Source organism: Oryctolagus cuniculus, chromosome 3, assembly GCF_964237555.1.
Source record: "Oryctolagus cuniculus chromosome 3, mOryCun1.1, whole genome shotgun sequence".
Classification (NCBI taxonomy): Eukaryota; Metazoa; Chordata; class Mammalia; order Lagomorpha; family Leporidae; genus Oryctolagus; species Oryctolagus cuniculus.
In genome coordinates, this window is record NC_091434.1 from 117,881,803 (window position 1) to 117,899,835 (window position 18,033).

Below are 18,033 nucleotides of genomic sequence, written 5' to 3' on the forward strand. Positions count from 1 at the left end.
GGAAAAGGAAATCTAAAGTAGCGGAGCACGAGGTGCAGGTGAGGAGTGAGGAGTTGGGTCTGAGTTACCGAGTGCAGAATTCATGGGGTGGTGCATTGGCAATGACAGCTGGCACTTGAGTGCTGCACTGCCTGGCCTCGATCTGGAGGTGCAGCAGCAAATCACACACCAGCCAAGCGTCCCGCCCCCGATCGGGATCTCTAAGTTAGATGAGCAAAGAAATTAAGGCACACAAAAGATGTGCTACTTGTCCAAAGTTGCCTTGCTCTAGCGCACGGGGAGGCTGGGATTTGGACTCAGACAGGTTGATCCTAGAGCCCGGACGTAGCCACCATAGGGCTTGGTGGGGCCCAGGCTGTGGAGGAAGGAGTGACAGTAGCAGTGCTGCTCTAGAAAGATAACCCTGGAGGCAGCGTGGAGGAGGGCAGCCAGGTGGGGGAGGCCTGGGTAGGCTAATGGCTGTGTATCCGTAACATAATTGTTGGAATGAGGAAGGTCCGTGATGCATTGCAAGGTTCAAAACTTAAGTTTGTGAGGTGCCTAAGGTTTGTTGTCATTTTTATCTTCAGAAAAATGTTCAGGAATGTTTCTAAATGTGCACACATACAAAAGATGAACCAGTATAAATAGCAGGTTTGCAGAGGACGGAGGTAAGAGACGTTGCTTTCCTTGACCAGCACGTGCGGAAGGTCTTCAGAAGCTCATGGAAAATGTCATGCATAGTATGCGTAGAGAGAATGCCCTACATAGTCCTGTCCACACTCCTGAGAAACGCATATCTACTGGCAAGTGCCAGATTGAAAATGGTATTTTTTTCTTTGTAGTTGAAAGGTTTAATTTTGAGAGATATCTTCTTTGGAATTAAAAATGAATATATTCATCTAAAATTCTGATACAAATAATCTTAAAAATCTTTTTGTAAAATGGAATTTTTTTAAACTGTATTTCCATAAAATAATTTGAGAAGCATGGGAAGGAGGAAGAAGCTGAATTATTATTTCAGGGCATCTGATTTAGTGCTTTTGGTTCAGTCCAATCAGGTAAAAGGTTCATAAGACAAAGTATAGAAAATGGTACCTGTAACTCTGACTTTCAGATAAATAAATCTCTTAAAAAATGATATTTAAAAAAAAATGTATTTGAGGGACAGATAGCTCCCATCCCTGATTCATTCTCCAAATGCCCACAACAGCCAGGACTGAGCTGGGGCTGAAGCCAGGCGTTGGGATGCAACCCAGACCTCCCGTGAGGGCAGCAGAGGCCTGCATGCCAGGCCAGAGCCAGGAGCCCAAGGATCCGTCCATGCCATCCACATGTCGAGTTTGTTGGCTTAAAGCTCATGGTATTCCCTTTGACCATTTTCATATATGTGGGACCCATAGTGGTGTCATTCCTGATACTGATAAATATGTATTTTTTCATGATTAGTCTACCTAGAAGTTATCAATTATATTGAACTGCTTTTTTTTTTTTAAAGATTTATTTATTTATTTGAAAGTGGTACAGAGAAAGAGGGAGAGACAGAGTGATCTTTCATCTGCTTCCCCCAGTGGCTACAATAGCTGGGACTGGGCCAGGTCAGAGCCAGGAGCCAGCAGGTTTATCCAGGTCTCCCAAGTGGGTGGCAGGAACCCAACCTCTTGGTTTATCTTTTGCTGCTTTCCCAAGGCCATTAGCAAGGAGCTGGATCAGAAGTGGGGCAGCCAGGACACAAACTCCCCCCCCCCATAGGATGGCAGCATCACAGGTGGTGGCTTTACCCACTATGCCACAGTGCTGATCCCTCTATTGAGCTTCTTAAGAGCTAACTCTTGGTTTAATTGATTTTGACCTATTTTTCCTTTAATCTTTATTATTTCCTTTCTTCTTACTTTGGACTTTAATTTCCTCATCTTATTCCTGTTTTTCAAGGTGTAAGCTTAGGCCACTGATGGAGAGCTAGCTTTCTTTCTAATAGGATTTTTATTTGAGAAGTAGAGCAAGAGGGTCTAGTGAGGTGACTGTTCCTCACCACCACCGGAGAATTAGGCAGGCTGCCCGCAGCTTGCCTTGACCGAGGAGGGGAAGTGTGCCACCTGCCACTCAGCCTTCCCCAAACCCGGGGGGCAATCAGGCACAGTGTGGAGCCCAGTCGAAGCAGGGTCTCACTTTATTGTGAAAGGGAGGTGTATATATATCTGAGGTACAGAGCGGATGAGCGGATGCTGGCAAGGGGTGGGATGATGTGATGCAAAAGGGTCTTAGGCACTCCTCTTATACCACCTTAATGATCCTTAGGCAAAAGTGCCCTGGGGCTGGGGTGTTTGCTACCAGGGATTTGAAACTTAAAGACAGGTTTTCAAATTCGAGGCAGGCTCAGGAAGTTTCCTCTAGGCCTCTCAGGATTCAGCCTCCCCCACAGTCTAGAACTCTAATCTTCTGGTTAATTCTCCAGATCTCACAGTGGCAGGCTGAACCAGGCCAAAGCCAGGAGCCAGGAGCACAATCCAGGTTTTCCCCACGCATGGCAGAAATCCACTTACTTGGGCCACCACTGCTGCCTTCCCATGGTCCACATTTACAGATGGTTGGAGTCAGAAGCTGGAACTAGTTAAGTGCAGACATTCCAGTGTGCAACCCGGGTGTCTTAGCCAACATCCTTTTTTTTTTTTTGGACAGGCAGATTTAGAGAGAAAGGTCTTCCTTTCCGTTGGTTCACCCCCAAAATGGCCGCAATAGCCGGCGCACCATGCCAACAATCCGAAGCCGGGAGCCAGGTGCTTCCTCCTGGTCTCCCATGCAGGTGCACTTGGGCCATCCTCCACTGCACTCCTGGGCCACAGCAGAGAGCTGGACTGGAAGAGGAGCAACCGGGACAGAATCCGGCACCCCAACTGGGACTAGAACCCGGGGTGCCAGCGCCACAGGTGGAGGATTAGCCCAGTGAGCCGCGGCGCTGGCCTTAGCCAACATCTTAATCACCTGGCCCCGGTCATGTGCTTTACTTCTCATCTACATACTGCCTTAGTATCACCTCACAAATTTGGTTATGCTGTGCCTCCATTTAGTTCAAAATATTTTCCTTTCCAATTCCTGTTTGATCCACGATATTGTTTATGTCTTTACAGCATCTTCACGTGCACGTGTCTTTTTTTTTGACAGGCAGAGTAGACAGTGAGAGAGAGAGAGAGAAAGGTCTTCCTTTGCCTTTGGTTCACCCTCCAATGGCCGCTGCGGCCGGCGCACCGCGCTGATCCGATGGCAGGAGCCAGGTGCTTCTCCTGGTCTCCCATGGGGTGCAGGGCCCAAGGACTTGGGCCATCCTCCACTGCACTCCTGGGCCATAGCAGAGAGCTGGCCTGGAAGAGGGGCAACAGGGACAGAATCCGGCGCCCTGACCGGGACTAGAACCTGGTGTGCCAGTGCCACAAGGCGGAGGATTAGCCTAGTGAGCTGCAGCGCCGGCCAACGTGCACGTGTCTTGTTTGAGCCTCACAACAACCCTGTGAGGTCCCTCTTAGAGGGGAAGGCGAGGACGTGGACACGCACGTGGGCACACCGCCTAGAATTCTACGAGAGCTTTCGAGGTGTGCACCTGGGGCCGTGTGCAGGAAAGGGGGTTGTGGAAAGGTGGCCCGTCAGCACAGAGACACTCAGAAATGACCTGGAGCCCGCGTTCTCCCGGTTCCTCCCTGTCAGCCTTTCCCCCTTCCTCGCTTTCTTCCGCTCACAGGATACCTCCCATTCTCCTGCGGCTCTCCCGCATCTGTGCTGTGTCTGCAGAGTGCTTTGAGAGTCAGCTTTGTTTTTTAGGATCAAAATATTTTTGTTTGAAATGATCAGATAATATAAGAGAATTTTGTTTTGAATAAATTACTCAGTGTGCGTTTTACCTCACTTTAAAAACTTGAAAATTCTGTCTTTTGAAGCAGATGAAGACAGGAAGGTAAATAAGCAAATCAAAATCAGTTTTTAAAAATATTTTAAAGAATTCAAAAATCTTTTCTTCTCCCAGTGTAACTCTAAAATACTGTCACTGCCTGTTTGTCTCTCTCAGGGGCAGTTAATTCTGACAGGCCAGAGAAAATACCGTCCTGCTTGTTGTTCAGCTCTGTACCGATGAATGTATCATTCCTATACCTGGTTGAGAATAGTATTTCAAATGTAAAGAACTCAAGTATAATCCGTACCCGTGAACATTGGATTCAGTAAGCTTGCAGGTAGGGGCCAGTGTTGTGGTGTGTGCATAAGCTGCCACTTAACAATGCCGACATTCCATATGGGACCTGATTAGAGTCCTGGCTGCTCCACTTCTGATCCAGCTCTCCGTTGTGGCCTGGGAAAGCAGTAGATGGCCCAAGTCCTTGGGCTCCCACACCCACGTGGGAGAACCGTAAGAAGCTCCTGGCTTTGGCCTGGCTCAACCCTGGCCATTGTGGCCATTTGGGGAGTGAACCAGTGGATGGAGGATTGATCTCTCTCTCTCTCTCTCTTTCTCTGTCTCTGACTCTGCCTTTCAAATAAAAAATCTTTAAGAAAAAAAAAAACAGGATATAGGTAAATGGGTAACAGAGAGCTCCTGGCCTGGCGGTGGTTGAGGATTGGTTGGAGCAGTCTGCCAGTCAGTGCAAGGGAGGCATCCAAGCCTGGGGCTGGGGAACTGGGGAGACGGTGGGTCCTGCCGTAGTGTGTGGTGTGAGCATGGCAGCAGAGGCCCAGATAGCACAAGGGCCAGGAGAGAAAGCCTTGGAAGCCAGGCGGACGTGGGAACCCAGGTCAAGCAGAGTCCCGGCCGGATCTTAGAAGCCAATGTGCTGATGACTGTCTCCAGCTGAAGGACTTTCTATGAAACGGTGGCAGGTATCCCGCTCAGCCACCAATCTGCGTCACAGAGTTACACTAGTCTTCCTGTACCTCACTCCCTCTTCTGGCTTTGGCCTTTACCCAGGCTTCCTTCTCCTCCCAGACTTCCCTGATAGTCTTGCATGTCCTCAGCTTCCAGGAAAGCCAATTATCCCTCCATCACCTTAAGATCCCCAGGACATACTAGGCCTGGCGTGCCTGGCAGGTAACTGTCCAGTGGAAATATATGTCTCTATGGACTGTTAGTGTTAAGTTTACTGTATTGTTGGTTTTCTGCCTGCTTGTTCTGTCAGTTACTAAGAGAACAGTGTAGAAATATCCAGCTATGATTATAGAGTTGTGCACTTCCGTCTGCAGTTTTACCAGTTTTGGCTCATGTATTTTAAGTTCTGTCTTTGGGGTGATAAGTGTTCCGGGTTGTTACAGTCTCTGAATTCACCCCTTTGCTGTGAACTTGACTTTGCTATCAGCATGTCTCTTCTACCTTTCTTTGACTACTGTTACCATGGTATATTTTTATCCTTTTGCTTTTAATCTTTTTGATCTGTTACATATAAATTGTGTTTTGTGTGGGCAGTATGTAATTGGATTCTGCTTCTTAACTGACAAGTCTCTGCATTTGAAGACTGGATGTTTCGACCATTTCTAAATGTTCAGTATGATTAAGTGTAAGTATTTCCTCTTGCTGTGTTTCCTTTTCATTAATCAGTATTTCATATTCTGTTCATTTCCTTTATTCACTCCTTAGCTGTAACTGTTTTCTTATTAGTAATTTTTGAGAGTGTACATCTTTATCATCGTCTACTCTCAAGCGGTATCGTGCATTTTATGCCTACTGCAAGAACCTCATATTAATGTTCTTCCACTTCTTTATTCCCAGTTCTGCTCTCTTTTGTCAAGGGTTTTATTTGTATATATGTCATAAGCCAGAATACATTGTCATTATTTTTGTTTAAACAATCTCTTATGTCTTCAGACACTGTAAACACTAAGGAGAAACCCCTCTGTGTGTTACCTTCATACCTGCCTTTTCCAATACTCTGCCTTCCGTTGTTTAGATCCATATATTCATCTGGTGTCATTTTGCTTCTGCAAGGGTTTTCTATTAATATTTTTTGAAATGAATTTTTTTGGTTATGACTTGTACATGTGACATTGTATTTATTTTACCTCTTTCATCTGCTTTATTAAGATATAAGTCATGTACCACATTATTCACTTTAAAAATTTTATTTATTTGAAAGGCAGTTAGAGGGAGAGGTGGGGGGGGGGTCTTCCATTCACTGGTTCACTCCCCAAATGGCTGCAAGGGCTGGAACTGGGCCAGTCAGAAGGCAGAAGCCAGGGGCTTCATCTGGGTCTCCCACCTGGGTGCAGGGGCCCAAGTACTTGAGCCATCTTTCACTGCTTTCCCAGGCACATTAGCAGGGAGTTGGATCAGAAGTGGAGCAGCTGGGACTTGAACTGGCGCCCATATAGGATGCTGGCACTGCAGGTGGTGGCTTTTCCCACTATGTCACAGTGCCAGCCCCCTTGAGCCATTATTTATTCAAAAATATTTGTTCTGTATTACCTCTATTTTGAGACTCTAGTTATCCCACAACTAACCAATGTTCTTTTAATGTTCTGGAATATTTTTATCTTTGTGTTTTGTTTTGAATAGTTTCTATTGCCTATGCTTTTGAATTTGGTATTTTTTTCTAGCATCTAATCTATATCAATTCCATCCAGTGTGTTTTTCTTTCTTTTTTTAGAGATACATTTGCTTATTTGAAAGGCCAAGTTAGAGAGACAAAGGGATCTCCATCTGCCAGTTCACTCCCCAGATGGCCACAACAGCCAGGGCTGGATCAGGAGCCGAAGCCAGGAACCTGAACGGCATCCAGATCTCCCACATAAGTGACAGGGGCCCAAATATGTCAGCCTTCACCTGCTGCCTCCCATAGTGCACATTAGCAGGAAGATGAAATCAGGAGCAGAGCTGGAAGCAGGTGTCCTGAGTGGCATCTTAACTGCCGTGCCAGACACCCACCCTGATGGGTTTTTCATCTCAGTAATGTATTTTTTCTCTAGAAGTTTGATTTTGAATCTTTTTTTATATCTTCCATGCCTCTGGCTAGTATTTAGAACATATGGAATACAGTTACAAGTTCTGATGTCTTTATCTGCTCATTCCAACATGTGGTTTGTTCTAGGTCAGTTTCCAGTTAATTGATTCTTTTCTTAAATGGGGATATCTTTTTCTGCCTCTTTGCGTGCCTGGTAATCCTGCAGTGGATGTTTGACCCTGGATTTCTCTTTGTTGGATGCCAGACATGTTGGTACTGAGTTTCCATGAATCTTGAGCTTCGTTCTGGGGTGAAGTGAAGTTGCCTGGAAGCAGTTTAATCTTTCCAGGTTTTGCTGTCATAGCGCGTCAGGCAGGTGTTGCAGTGCTCAGTCTGGGTTAATTGCCCTCCGCTGTGGAGGCAAGACCTGCCCGAATACTCGGCGCCCTGTGGCCCTGTGTGTTTGCAGCCCAGCTCCAGGTGAGTGCCCCTGGTCCCCTCTGAGCTGTCCACCGAGTTCCTTCCTGAGCCTTGGGCAGTTCCTCCACACTCGCGCTCCGATCAGCACTCTGCCACACACTTGTGGGGACCTGCTGCCAAGCTCCAGGAGGCCTGTTTGCTGCTCGCTCTCTCTGGCACTCTCCTGGCTGCCCTGGTCTCTCTGCTCTCTCAGCCCCATCTTCTCAAGCACAGGAGTCTGACGTGTTCCGCCTCACTTTTCGCCTCTGCACCGTGGCCTGGAAATTCTCTCGAGGCAATCACAGGGCTCACCCCGGCTGTTGGTTGTCTCTGTCTTCTGTTGCTTCGTGGCTGGTGTCTAGAAATTTGTTTAGTGTTTTCCTCCTTGGGTTACTGCAGTAGGAGTCTAAGCCAGTCCTTTTACACCATCTCAGTTGGAAGGAGTTTGCCTGAAAGGGTTTTTAGAGAGAAATGAAGCCAGTTGGAATATAAACTCTCCACCTTTTTTTTCTACAAAGAGCTTTGTTACTGTTTTCCTTTTTTTTTTTTTCATGATAACCTTCTTGTTCTAAGTAACTTTTCTATTATGTTTGCAGCTTGCCTCTGAGTATCAATTTACTAGAAAGCCCAGACCTGCTGGAAACAGCCATTGGTGGTGGTGGTGGTACCTCTGACACCATGGAAACCTCCCAGACACCGGGTGAAATGAACACAACCACCAGGCAGACGGGATCCGAGGAGCCTGTGGTCGACTGTGGGAGTAAGTCAGTGTTCTGTCATATTCCATAATAGCTTTTAATTTTATCTTCCTTTGAAGTGAGATCTTTAAATCAGGTCCTCCAGGAGTATTTTAGGTAAGAGTCAGTTTTACAATTTCATTCAAAGTAGTTATGTCTTCTTGCCCTTTTCTTTTTTTGACTGAAGGGATCATTGAAATATGTAGGGTAATATAATTGAGGCCGTTAAACTTGTGTGTTGTTTATAAGTCATTAAACATTTACAAGGTTTCAAACTTGATTTGTACTTTGCTTCCCAAGTGCAAAGGAGAAAGAAAAGAATGTTTCCCTGCAGGTCTTCCAGGGCATAGAACTCATGGGTGTTTGCACATTCCATGAGCCTCGAGAAGGTATGAGGGCCCCTCAGGTTTGTGGAAAAATGGAATTAAAAGAGAAGTTTGCTTGGTGCAAGAAATTGAAAGCCGCGCATAGAAAGGGTGTCTTCAGAAGTTCACAGAAAATGTGTATTATGAAAAACCTATTCATGGAGTTCCGAATTATTTTGCATCAAAATAAATACATGTTTTCATTTTCCATGAGCTTTTTAAGATACTTGATATTTTGTTCCTAATGAGGAAGACTGTTGCCTAGTCTCAGGAAGAGGAGTAATACAGGAAGAAGGCTGCCTATTTTAACTTTTTCAGAGGAAAGGGAGAAAGTGAATTGCTCATGGAGAACGTCTGGGGCCTGGCTGGGTGTCAGAGCCTGTGCTGATTTGAAACAGGCGTCTCCTGATGGGGCCGGTGCAGAGCGTGCACGTTGTAAAGCAGCGTGCATTTCCATGGCTCTGCCCAGGGCAAAGTTAGACACCACTGAGTACGCTGCTGGGTCTGAAGGGTGCAGAATAGAGGATAGGAGTCAGCAGTTAGAGGGCAGCATCCGTGGGAAGTCACACGGTGCTTCTGGCCACCAGCGTGCTGAGCACTGTCATACGTGGTGCTGGAAGCCTGTTCTTTTGCTCTCCAAGTAACCACCATGGACGCACAGCTAAAGAAGTGTTCTCATACGTCATGGCTGCTGTGGCTTTTGGCATCTGCCATCTTTACATTGGGTTTCTTTGTTGGTCTAAGGTTAGAGAAGCAAGAGTTAACTTTTTATTTGTTATTTATTTGTTGGTAGTTTCAGAATAATGCTTGAATTTGATTTTTTAAAGGTAGTACTAGGTAGATTTTTTAAAATCCTCCATAATGTTTCTCATGCACTTTCTCTGTAGTAGTTTCTTTTGGTTTGGGCTGGTTTTGACAGCCCTGTCCTCAGCTCTACTGCTTGTTACAAATACTTGCTCTTCATCCCTAGAATGATAGCAGGCGTAGAGAACCAAAGACATCAGGGTTTAGACTCAACCAGAAGCAGGACTAGGTAATGCAGAATGTTTCCAGGGTTAAAATAAAAACAGCCTCCTTTTATAAAGATCACTGTGTTGATTTCATTTTTATGTTCATTACATGACATGTATGATTTATTTATTTGAAAGGTAGAGAGTGACAGAGAAAGAAGGAGAAGTAGAAGTAAGGAGAAGTTGGAGGGACAGAGAAAGAGAGATAGAGAGATTGAGAGAGCTTCCATCTGCTGGTTCACTCCCCAAATGCCCACAGCAACTGGGGCTGGGCCGAGCCACAGCCAGGAGCCTAGAACTCCATCTGGGTTTCCCACGTGGGTGGCAGGAACCCAAGTAGTTGGGCTGTATCTGCTGCCTTCCCAGGTTCCTGAGCAGGAAGCTGGATGGGGAGTAGGTAGAGTAGCAGGCACTCACACCTTCACTCTGTTAAGGGGTGCTGGCATTCCAAGTGTCAGTTTTACTTGCTGCACCACAATGCCAACTCCCATTATAGAAATTCTTAAAGTTTAATTTCTTCAACACTATAATGGTGTTTGATTAGCAAGCATTTATTGAACACATAGTTTTTAGCAGAGGACAGCATGGCTGAATGAACTAGGGATGCCTAGGAAAGTAAAGATTAAATGAGATGAGATGTGATATTCAGCAGTTATTTTCAAGTGTGGTATATCAAAGAGTTTATTTTATGGAATTGTACTGGTGAGCAATTTACATGTATAGAGAAGTGGAATTTGCATTGGTGTAGGGAAGAGTTTCTTAGTTGTTTCTGCCGTGCAATAAAAGTAGGTACCTGAGTATTAGTGACCCCTCCTTGGAGAAAGTACACCAGCTGTGACGGTTGTGGCAGAAGAAATACTTGTGTAGTGTAAGGGTTTCGTGAATTTAACTCACTTCAGAGAGCTAACATTTACTCAATCAGTGAAAATAATTGTTATGGTAAGGTCTTACTAGTCTTTGTATGGAGGATCTTATTTTAGTTGTAATGTCAAAATCTTCATTCACATAGGTAAGTAGTTATGGAGGTCACTTTGGGCAGTCGATTGTCCTGCATCTCAGAACATTGCTCAGCTAAACAGAAGCAGACGAAGCAGCTTTATTTCAACTAAAAGAAGTGTTAACTTACCAGCATAAACCAAAGCAGTTGTGATCCCAACATCATCGTGTTAAAAATGCAGTCAGATAACTGGAAGCACAGGAAAACCAGGAGATGGCAGTTCAGTAGCCAGGGATGCGCTTTAGATGGTGGTGACTTGATTTTAGCCCTGCTGGTTCATCATTGCTCCTGGAGAATTCTCAGAACTGCCAGGGCAGAACTGCACCTCCAGAGACGCTGAGACAGTGGGTTTGAACGCGCCCTGGAAGCAGAATTTCCGGCAAGCTCCCCATGTGGCTCTAACGTGCAATCGGAGAGAATCCTCTGGATTAATTTATGGATGCTTCTAGAAGATCCCTTTACACAGAGCTCTCCCCTCCTTTCTTCTACCTGATTATATAGAAATTATTAGGCATTCAGCAACTTCTTGTCAAGTAACCGTGTAAAAATTCAAATTTAGATCATATTAATCCCTACAAAACAAGAGTACTTCAGAGTAGTCAATTTGGATTTTATTTGAAGATGAGCTTTGTTTAAAATTATTACTTCTTCAATGGTTAGGAGGTTTTTTATTTATAATGTATTTTGCAGCTTGAAAGATAACCATGAAGGTGGAATGCTTGTCCTGTAACCTGCCTGATGACATCAATGTATTATATAATGGATCAGTGCGTTGATAAGAAGTGTCCCTCATCAGCTGTGCCACATGAGTTTAGTTTTAGGCAGTGCATACTTAGGGCCACTGAAGAAAAATGGTGAAGTACTAAGATTAGACCTGAGATTGGATTGTGCCAAGGGAAGAAAAGGATCCACCCAGGTCCCCCACATGGATGGCAGGGGCCTGAGAACGGGGGCCATCATCCATTGCTTTCCCAGATGCATTACCAGGGAGCTGGATCAGAATTGGGGCAGCCAAGACTAGAACCAGCTCTCATACAGGATGCCAGCATTGCAGGCAGTGGCTTAACCCACTGTACCACATGCCAGCTCCTGGGTGAATCTTAACCACACATGCCACTGAGATTCTGTATCCAGTTGTCTGTTAGGAGTGGTGCAGATAGAAGGCAGTGTTCCTGCTTAGGATTAGCTCTTAATCAAATTAAGATAATTTGGTTATGGAGAGGAAATATATGTTTTTTGTGTGTTTACTTGGATTATTAATTTTAGTAGATGACAGTGGTATTGAGGAAAAAAAGACAAAACTTAAACTCGTACCCTCCCACACCTGGGACAGCCTGGCAGACTAATGGGCTGTGTTGCCATGCTTTTCAGCTCTGAAAGAAACTGCAGAGAAGCTCAAACTGCTGGAGATGGAGAGCAGTCCTCAGCTGTCCCCACGGCCCAGCGTCAACGTGAACGTCAACAGCCAGGTGGGTGTGCACAGTGCCTCGGTGTACACCGTAGCACGACTCCAGAGCTAATACTCTTGTTTTTCTGGGAAATCAGAGCTCTCGTAAAAGGTTGAGCATCCCTAATCCAAAAGGCTCCAAAATCTGAAGGACGTTGGGCACGGACACGACTTGAGTGGGAAATGGCACACCTGACTCCATGTGACAGTCCCAGGCAAAATGTAGGCACACTGAAAAAATGTGCAGAGTTGCCATCAGGCAGTGTAAGGAATACGTGAGACGCCATGAATTCTGTACTTAGACTTGGGTCCCGAGATGGCTCATTGTCTGTGTGCAGAAAAAGTATGAATTCTGAAGTGCCTCTGGTCCCACCTATATTTTAGTTGTTGAAAATTTATTTTTTTAAATTTACTTCAAAGGCAGAGAAAGAGGGAGAGGGAGGGAGAGAGAAAAAACACAGAACTCATTTATCCAAAAATGCCTGCAAGAACTGGGCTGGTATGAGCCAAAGCCAGGAGCCTGGAACTCCATCCGGGTCTCCCATATGGGTGGCTGGAACCCAAGTACTTGAGCCGCCACTGCTGCCTCCAAGCATGCACGTTAGTAGGAGCTGCCATTGGAAGTGGATCAACCCAGTCACTCCAGTTTGGGCTGTGAGTGTTCTGAGTGGCATCTTAGCTGTTTGAACCAAACGCCCACCCCACTGTTGAACCCAGACATTTTGGATGAGGGATACTCAACCTGAATGCACCTGGTTTCTCAATAAAAAAGGATGAAACCTGTAGCTGTCTAGGAGGGAAAGAGAAAGCTTGTGCAGCACAGTTAAGAACTGGAAGGTCGTCTCGTGACCTTCCACAGTGAAAGGTATCCTGCTGGAAGCCTGCTCTCTTCATTTAGCCTGACCTGTTGAAGGACTTGTAAGCCTTTTGTTTGTTAAAGATGCATTGATTTTGCAAAGCAGAGTGACAGCAGGAGAGGGAGAGATCTTCCATCCACTGGGGTTGACTCCCCAGATGGCTGCAAAGGCCAGGGCTGGACCAGGCTGAAGCCAGGAGCCAGGAGTTCCATCCGGGTCTCCCACATCGAGGGCAGGGGCTGTTGGCTCTCAGGAAACTTTGGACTTGTCCCACCAAGCCCCACAGAAGCTAGTGTTCCAAGTGGCTGTCTTAAGTGACCACTTCCCACCTGGCTCTTGCACTGGTGGAGTGCTCGGCTGAGAACAGCGGGGAAGGCAGTGTTTGCAAGGCAGAGGTGGATCCTGGAGGAGTTTGACAGGCTGGACGGAGGGACCGGACTTCAGGAAAGATCCTGTGGCAAGTGCTCGCAAACGCAGAATCAGGAGAGGGACTAGAGTGTGTGTAGAAACTTATGTCGCGCTGTGTGACAGCTCTGTTTGTGAATCGGGAGGGCTGCAGAAGGGGACCAGCCATGGAACTGGACTCATTTCGGATAGCACTTGTTAGAAATGACGCAGGAGACTGGAGGCAGTTGGAGAAGACAGGGGTCCACTGGTGAAGGGGCTGAGACCTGTGCTGCGCCTGGGGATTGTTAACTCGAGTGCCACCCTACAGAAGTCTCGGGGAGAGTTCCATGGCCACATTTGGTTATCCGAACAGCAGAGTGTGAAAGAGGAAGTCACGTGGCTTGTGTTCTGCTGGCCTCTGAGAGGCGTGCGGGTCAGCAGGCACGTCTGCTGGGGCCGCGCTGGGCACACCTTGTATCAGCATTTCCCGGCGGCCGTCTGGACGCAGGAGGCAGGAGGCTCTACGGCAGTTCCTCCAGCTAAGACTGCAAAGCAGCCACCTCTGGGAGTGCTCCGGAGGTTGAATGGACGGCTGGTCCCTCCCCTGGAGGTGCGGGATTCGAGGAGGGTGCCAGTCTTCTGCCGGCTTTCCTGGGGCCTCCTCCTTCCTGGAGCTGAGGCCCAGCCTCCGAGTTTTGTCTTGACCTGAGTCTGAGAGCCTTCGGGGCATGTGCTCTCTGTGTGCAGAGCCTAACTTCTCTCCCCTCCGGACCCCACCATTACCTGATGCAACCCAGGGTTTCCTTTATCTCCAGATTTCACTTTGGGGACCTTAAAATTTTATTTATTTATTTATTTAAAAGGCAAAGTTACAAAGAGGAAGAGACACAGAGAGATCTTCCATCTGCTGCTTCACCCCTCAAATGGCTGCGGTTGCTAGTGCTGGTCCAGACAAAAGCCAGGGTGCCTGGAACTCCATCCAGGTCTCCTGCATGGTCCCAGGGTTCCACGTATTTGAGCCATCTTCTGCTGCTTTTCCAGGTGCATTAGCAGGGAGCTGGATTGGAAGTGGAGCAGCCAGGACTCAAGTCAACACCCACAAGGGATACTGGCATTGCTGGCATAAGCCTAACTTGCTGTACTACACCACCACCCCCCATATTTAACATTTTAAAGATATATACCTTCCAAACATTTAAATGATATATATTTCTTTTTTAAAAAAATATTTATTTATTTATTGAGTTACACAGAGAAGGAGAGACAGAAATAGAGAGGTCTTCCATCTGCTGGTTGACTCCTCAGCTGGCCACAGTGGCCAGCGCTGTGCCGATCCGAAGCCGGGAGCCAGGAGCTTCCTCTGGGTCTCCCACACAGGTGCAGAGGCTTCCTGCACTACTTTCCCAGGCCGTTAGCAAGGAGCTGGATCGGAAGAGGAGCTGCTGGGTCTCAAACCAGCACTCATATGGGATGCCAGCACCACAGGCGGAGGCTTAACCTACTACGTCATGCTGGCCCCAAAATCTTACAGATTTTAATTAAATTCCAATTCAACATCCATCCATGAGAAGTATTCTTACAACTAAATATTTGCAGTCATGTGTATTTCCCTGGGTTCATACCCAGGAAGTGGGGGAGGGTTTAAGGACAGGCATCATTCTGAAAACTTTGGGACTTCCAGAGACACTGTAACAGCTTTTTTTTTTTTTTTTTTTTTTTTTTTTTGACAGGCAGAGTGGACAGTGAGAGAGAGAGACAGAGAGAAAGGTCTTCCTTTGCCGTTGGTTCACCCTCCAATGGCTGCCGCGGCCGGTGCATCGCGCTGATCCAAAGCCATGAGCCAGGTGCTTTTCCTGGTCTCCCATGGGGTGCAGGGCCCAAGCACTTGGGCCATCCTCCACTGCACTCCCGGGCCACGGCAGAGAGCTGGCCTGGAAGAGGGGCAGCCGGGACAGAATCTGGCGCCCTGACTGGGACTAGAACCGGTGTGCCAACACCGCAAGGCGGAGGATTAGCTTAGTGAGCCACGGCGCCGGCCTGTAACAGCTTCTTCTCTGACCAGTGTCCCCTGCATTGAATTCTCGTTTCTGCTTTTAATATAGGCAGAGAGAGCAGTCTCTCCCTACGCCAAAGGCAGGTTACTCTGAGAACCCTGTAATGTGCAGCTCATCAGGGATTAGCAGGTAGTCCCTAGTCTGCCATGTGCTTGTCTCTGAAAAGAAAGTCAAAGCATTTGAAGCAGCCCCAACTGAGAAAGGACTGCCAGCCTGTCTGAGCTGACAGCAGCCATCTGAAGACAGACGCCGGGGGTCTGGTCTATCGTAATGACTCCCAGGCTGTGCTGTCCACCACAGTTGCACGGGGAATCTGCTTACAGATTCTGATTTGAGGGTTCCCACCCGGAAGCAGGTGTCCAGAGAACACCCTGAGAATCAGCAATGCCAAGTTGGAGCAAGCAGGTTAATTCCGTCTTGTCACCTCCGGAGGAGTGGAGTAGTCTGCAGTCCTACACCTGACAGCCAGCCTGTCTCACAGGGCGAAAGCCCAGAGGATCTGGTACTGAGAACATATTTAGAGTTTGTTATGTAGACAGGTGTTAAAAATTAGCCACGGTTGGGATGGGCGCTGTGGCGTAGCAGGTAAAGCCACCGCCTGCAGTGTCTGCATCCTGTATGACCGCCGGTTTGAGTCCCAGCTGCTCTACTTCTAGTCCAGCTCTCTGCTATGGCCTGGGAAAGCTCAGGTCCTTGGGCCCCTACGCCCACGTGGGAGACCCGGAAGAAGCTCCTGGCTTTGGATGAGCTGAGCTCTGGCCGTTGCGGTCATTTGGGGAGTGAACCAGCAGATGGAAGACTTCGCTCTCTCTGCCTCTGCTTCTCTGTAACTCTGTCTTTCAAATAAATAAATTAAAAAAACATTAGCCACAGTGATGGATAATGGTCATCATTATTAACGATCATTAGTTATTTTTAGTTAACTACAGTATCCATTGTACAAATGATTTGCCCTTCTTTTAAACTCAATTTATTCCTTCCCATTCCTTTACTTTGGTGATAGTTCATTTATATTGCTTTAACTGTGGTCTGCATCGACTGGAGTTGTGTTTTTTCTATCCTTTTTTCGTAAGTCTGTGTCTGAAGATGACCTGTTTGTGGCTTTGTCACCATAATCCCAGCTACAGTCATCTCCTTGGTGACGGCTCCAGAGTTACCAGCATAAAAGATAAATTGTTAGGGACTTCTAGAAATCAGTGAGCCCAGGTCTCTCAGATGACCATACCACCCGGGACGAAGCCTGAATTGGACCACACACAGAGAATTGTGACTTTTGCTTAACTAATTTCAGCTGGGCTTTAGGTTGTGCCTTCAGAGACGGATCCTTTTAATTCTGACGCCTTTGCAAGTAGATATTGAAGGCATTGATTGTGTCTGGCGTGGGATAGGCTGTTTAAGACCTGTTGAGTTCTTGGTTGCCTGGATATGAGCTTCCATCGAGTCATGTCCTGTTTCCATGTGACTGTGGTCTATGAGCGGGTGATAGCATATTTTTCACACGCAGGAGGAGGTGGTGAAGTTGACTGAGAAATGTCTTAATAATGCCATCGAGAGCTCAGGACTGAACACCGTGAGAGTTCCTCCTGACTTCAAGAGTAACATTTTGAAAGCTCAAGTAGAAGCGGTGCATAAGGTGAGCTGCTTTGAATGGGGAGAGTCCTCGTGAAGTGCACAGTGCAGGGCTTGGCGGATGGTTCAAGTGCAGAACCAAGAATATACTCAGGATGGCAAAACGCCTTCCTCGGTTCTAGATTCTAACCAAGCTAATCAAGACGAGGCAGTTGTGGGGTAAAAACCAAGAGTAGAGATGCTGGGGTTTAAAAGCTTTAAAAAAAAAAGCCAAATTCCTGTAAAAGAGAATCTTTAATTTGGCCTAGTTTTATAGCCAGGAAACCTAGTGATTTTTAATTTTTTTAAGTATTCATTTCATTTATTGAAAGATAAAGTGGCGAAGACAGAGCGAGAGATGTCTTTTAGCTACTGGTTCACTCCCCAGATGGCTGCAGCAGTGAGGGCCAGACCAGGCCAAAGCCAGGAGCCGGGAACTCCATCCTGGTCTCCCCCGCGGGAAACGATGGAGTGCATGGTTTTGTGTACATTGCTGTTCTCAGTGTGCGGTAGGTACACACAGCAGTACATGTGGTGGGGTATGCAGTCAGATAAACACTTCAGAAGAGAGCTTGGCACTGTATTAAACATACTCCTACCATCTGACCCAGCAGTTCCGTTCTTAGATATTTACCTAAGGGAAATGTGTGTTCCTTGCAGCGTGGTTTATAACTAAAAACTAGACAAAGCTCAGATGTCTTATCAACAGATACACACTGCAGCGTATCCATAAAGCAAATAAAAAGAATGAATTAGTAATACGTGGAGCAAGCACGGGTGAACTTCAAAAGCATCATGCCACTCTAAAGAGGCAGACCCAGAAGAGGGGTATTGTTATATGATTCCAAGTATATGAAACTGTAGGAAGTATACAGTTCATTGGTTGCTTTGAGGGCTTTTGAGGGGGTTATGTGAGAAGTCTCAAGAATATTTGGGAAGGAGGAGATGGGAAATTACAAATATACCTGGATATATTTTTCAAAATTCATCAAGCAGCATTTAACATGGCTATTTTATACTACATTTAAATACAAAAGATCTTCAGAAAGTTTGTGGAAAGGTGTATTAGGAAAAAACTGCATGGATTTCAAAATAATTTCGCACCAAAGTTTATTTCTTAATTCTAATCTTCCAAGAACTTCTTGAAGTGCCCTTATATATGTGGAGTTAACAGACTGGTGCCTTACATAATTGAGAACTCTGTGACATGTACGTGTGAATT

General features: G+C 46.4%; 1 protein-coding gene across 7 annotated transcripts in view; it reads left to right on the plus strand.

The window, feature by feature from the left end:
• Nucleotides 1-18,033, plus strand: part of EPB41L5 (erythrocyte membrane protein band 4.1 like 5) — a 126,036-nt gene that overhangs the window by 88,435 nt on the left and 19,568 nt on the right. For all 7 annotated transcript variants that reach the window (XM_070071023.1, XM_070071027.1, XM_070071028.1 and 4 more), the window contains 3 exons: nucleotides 7,946-8,109; nucleotides 11,830-11,927; nucleotides 16,708-16,836. In XM_070071023.1, the coding sequence (XP_069927124.1) occupies nucleotides 7,946-8,109; nucleotides 11,830-11,927; nucleotides 16,708-16,836 (391 nt within the window). The remainder of the gene's footprint in view (nucleotides 1-7,945; nucleotides 8,110-11,829; nucleotides 11,928-16,707; nucleotides 16,837-18,033) is intronic.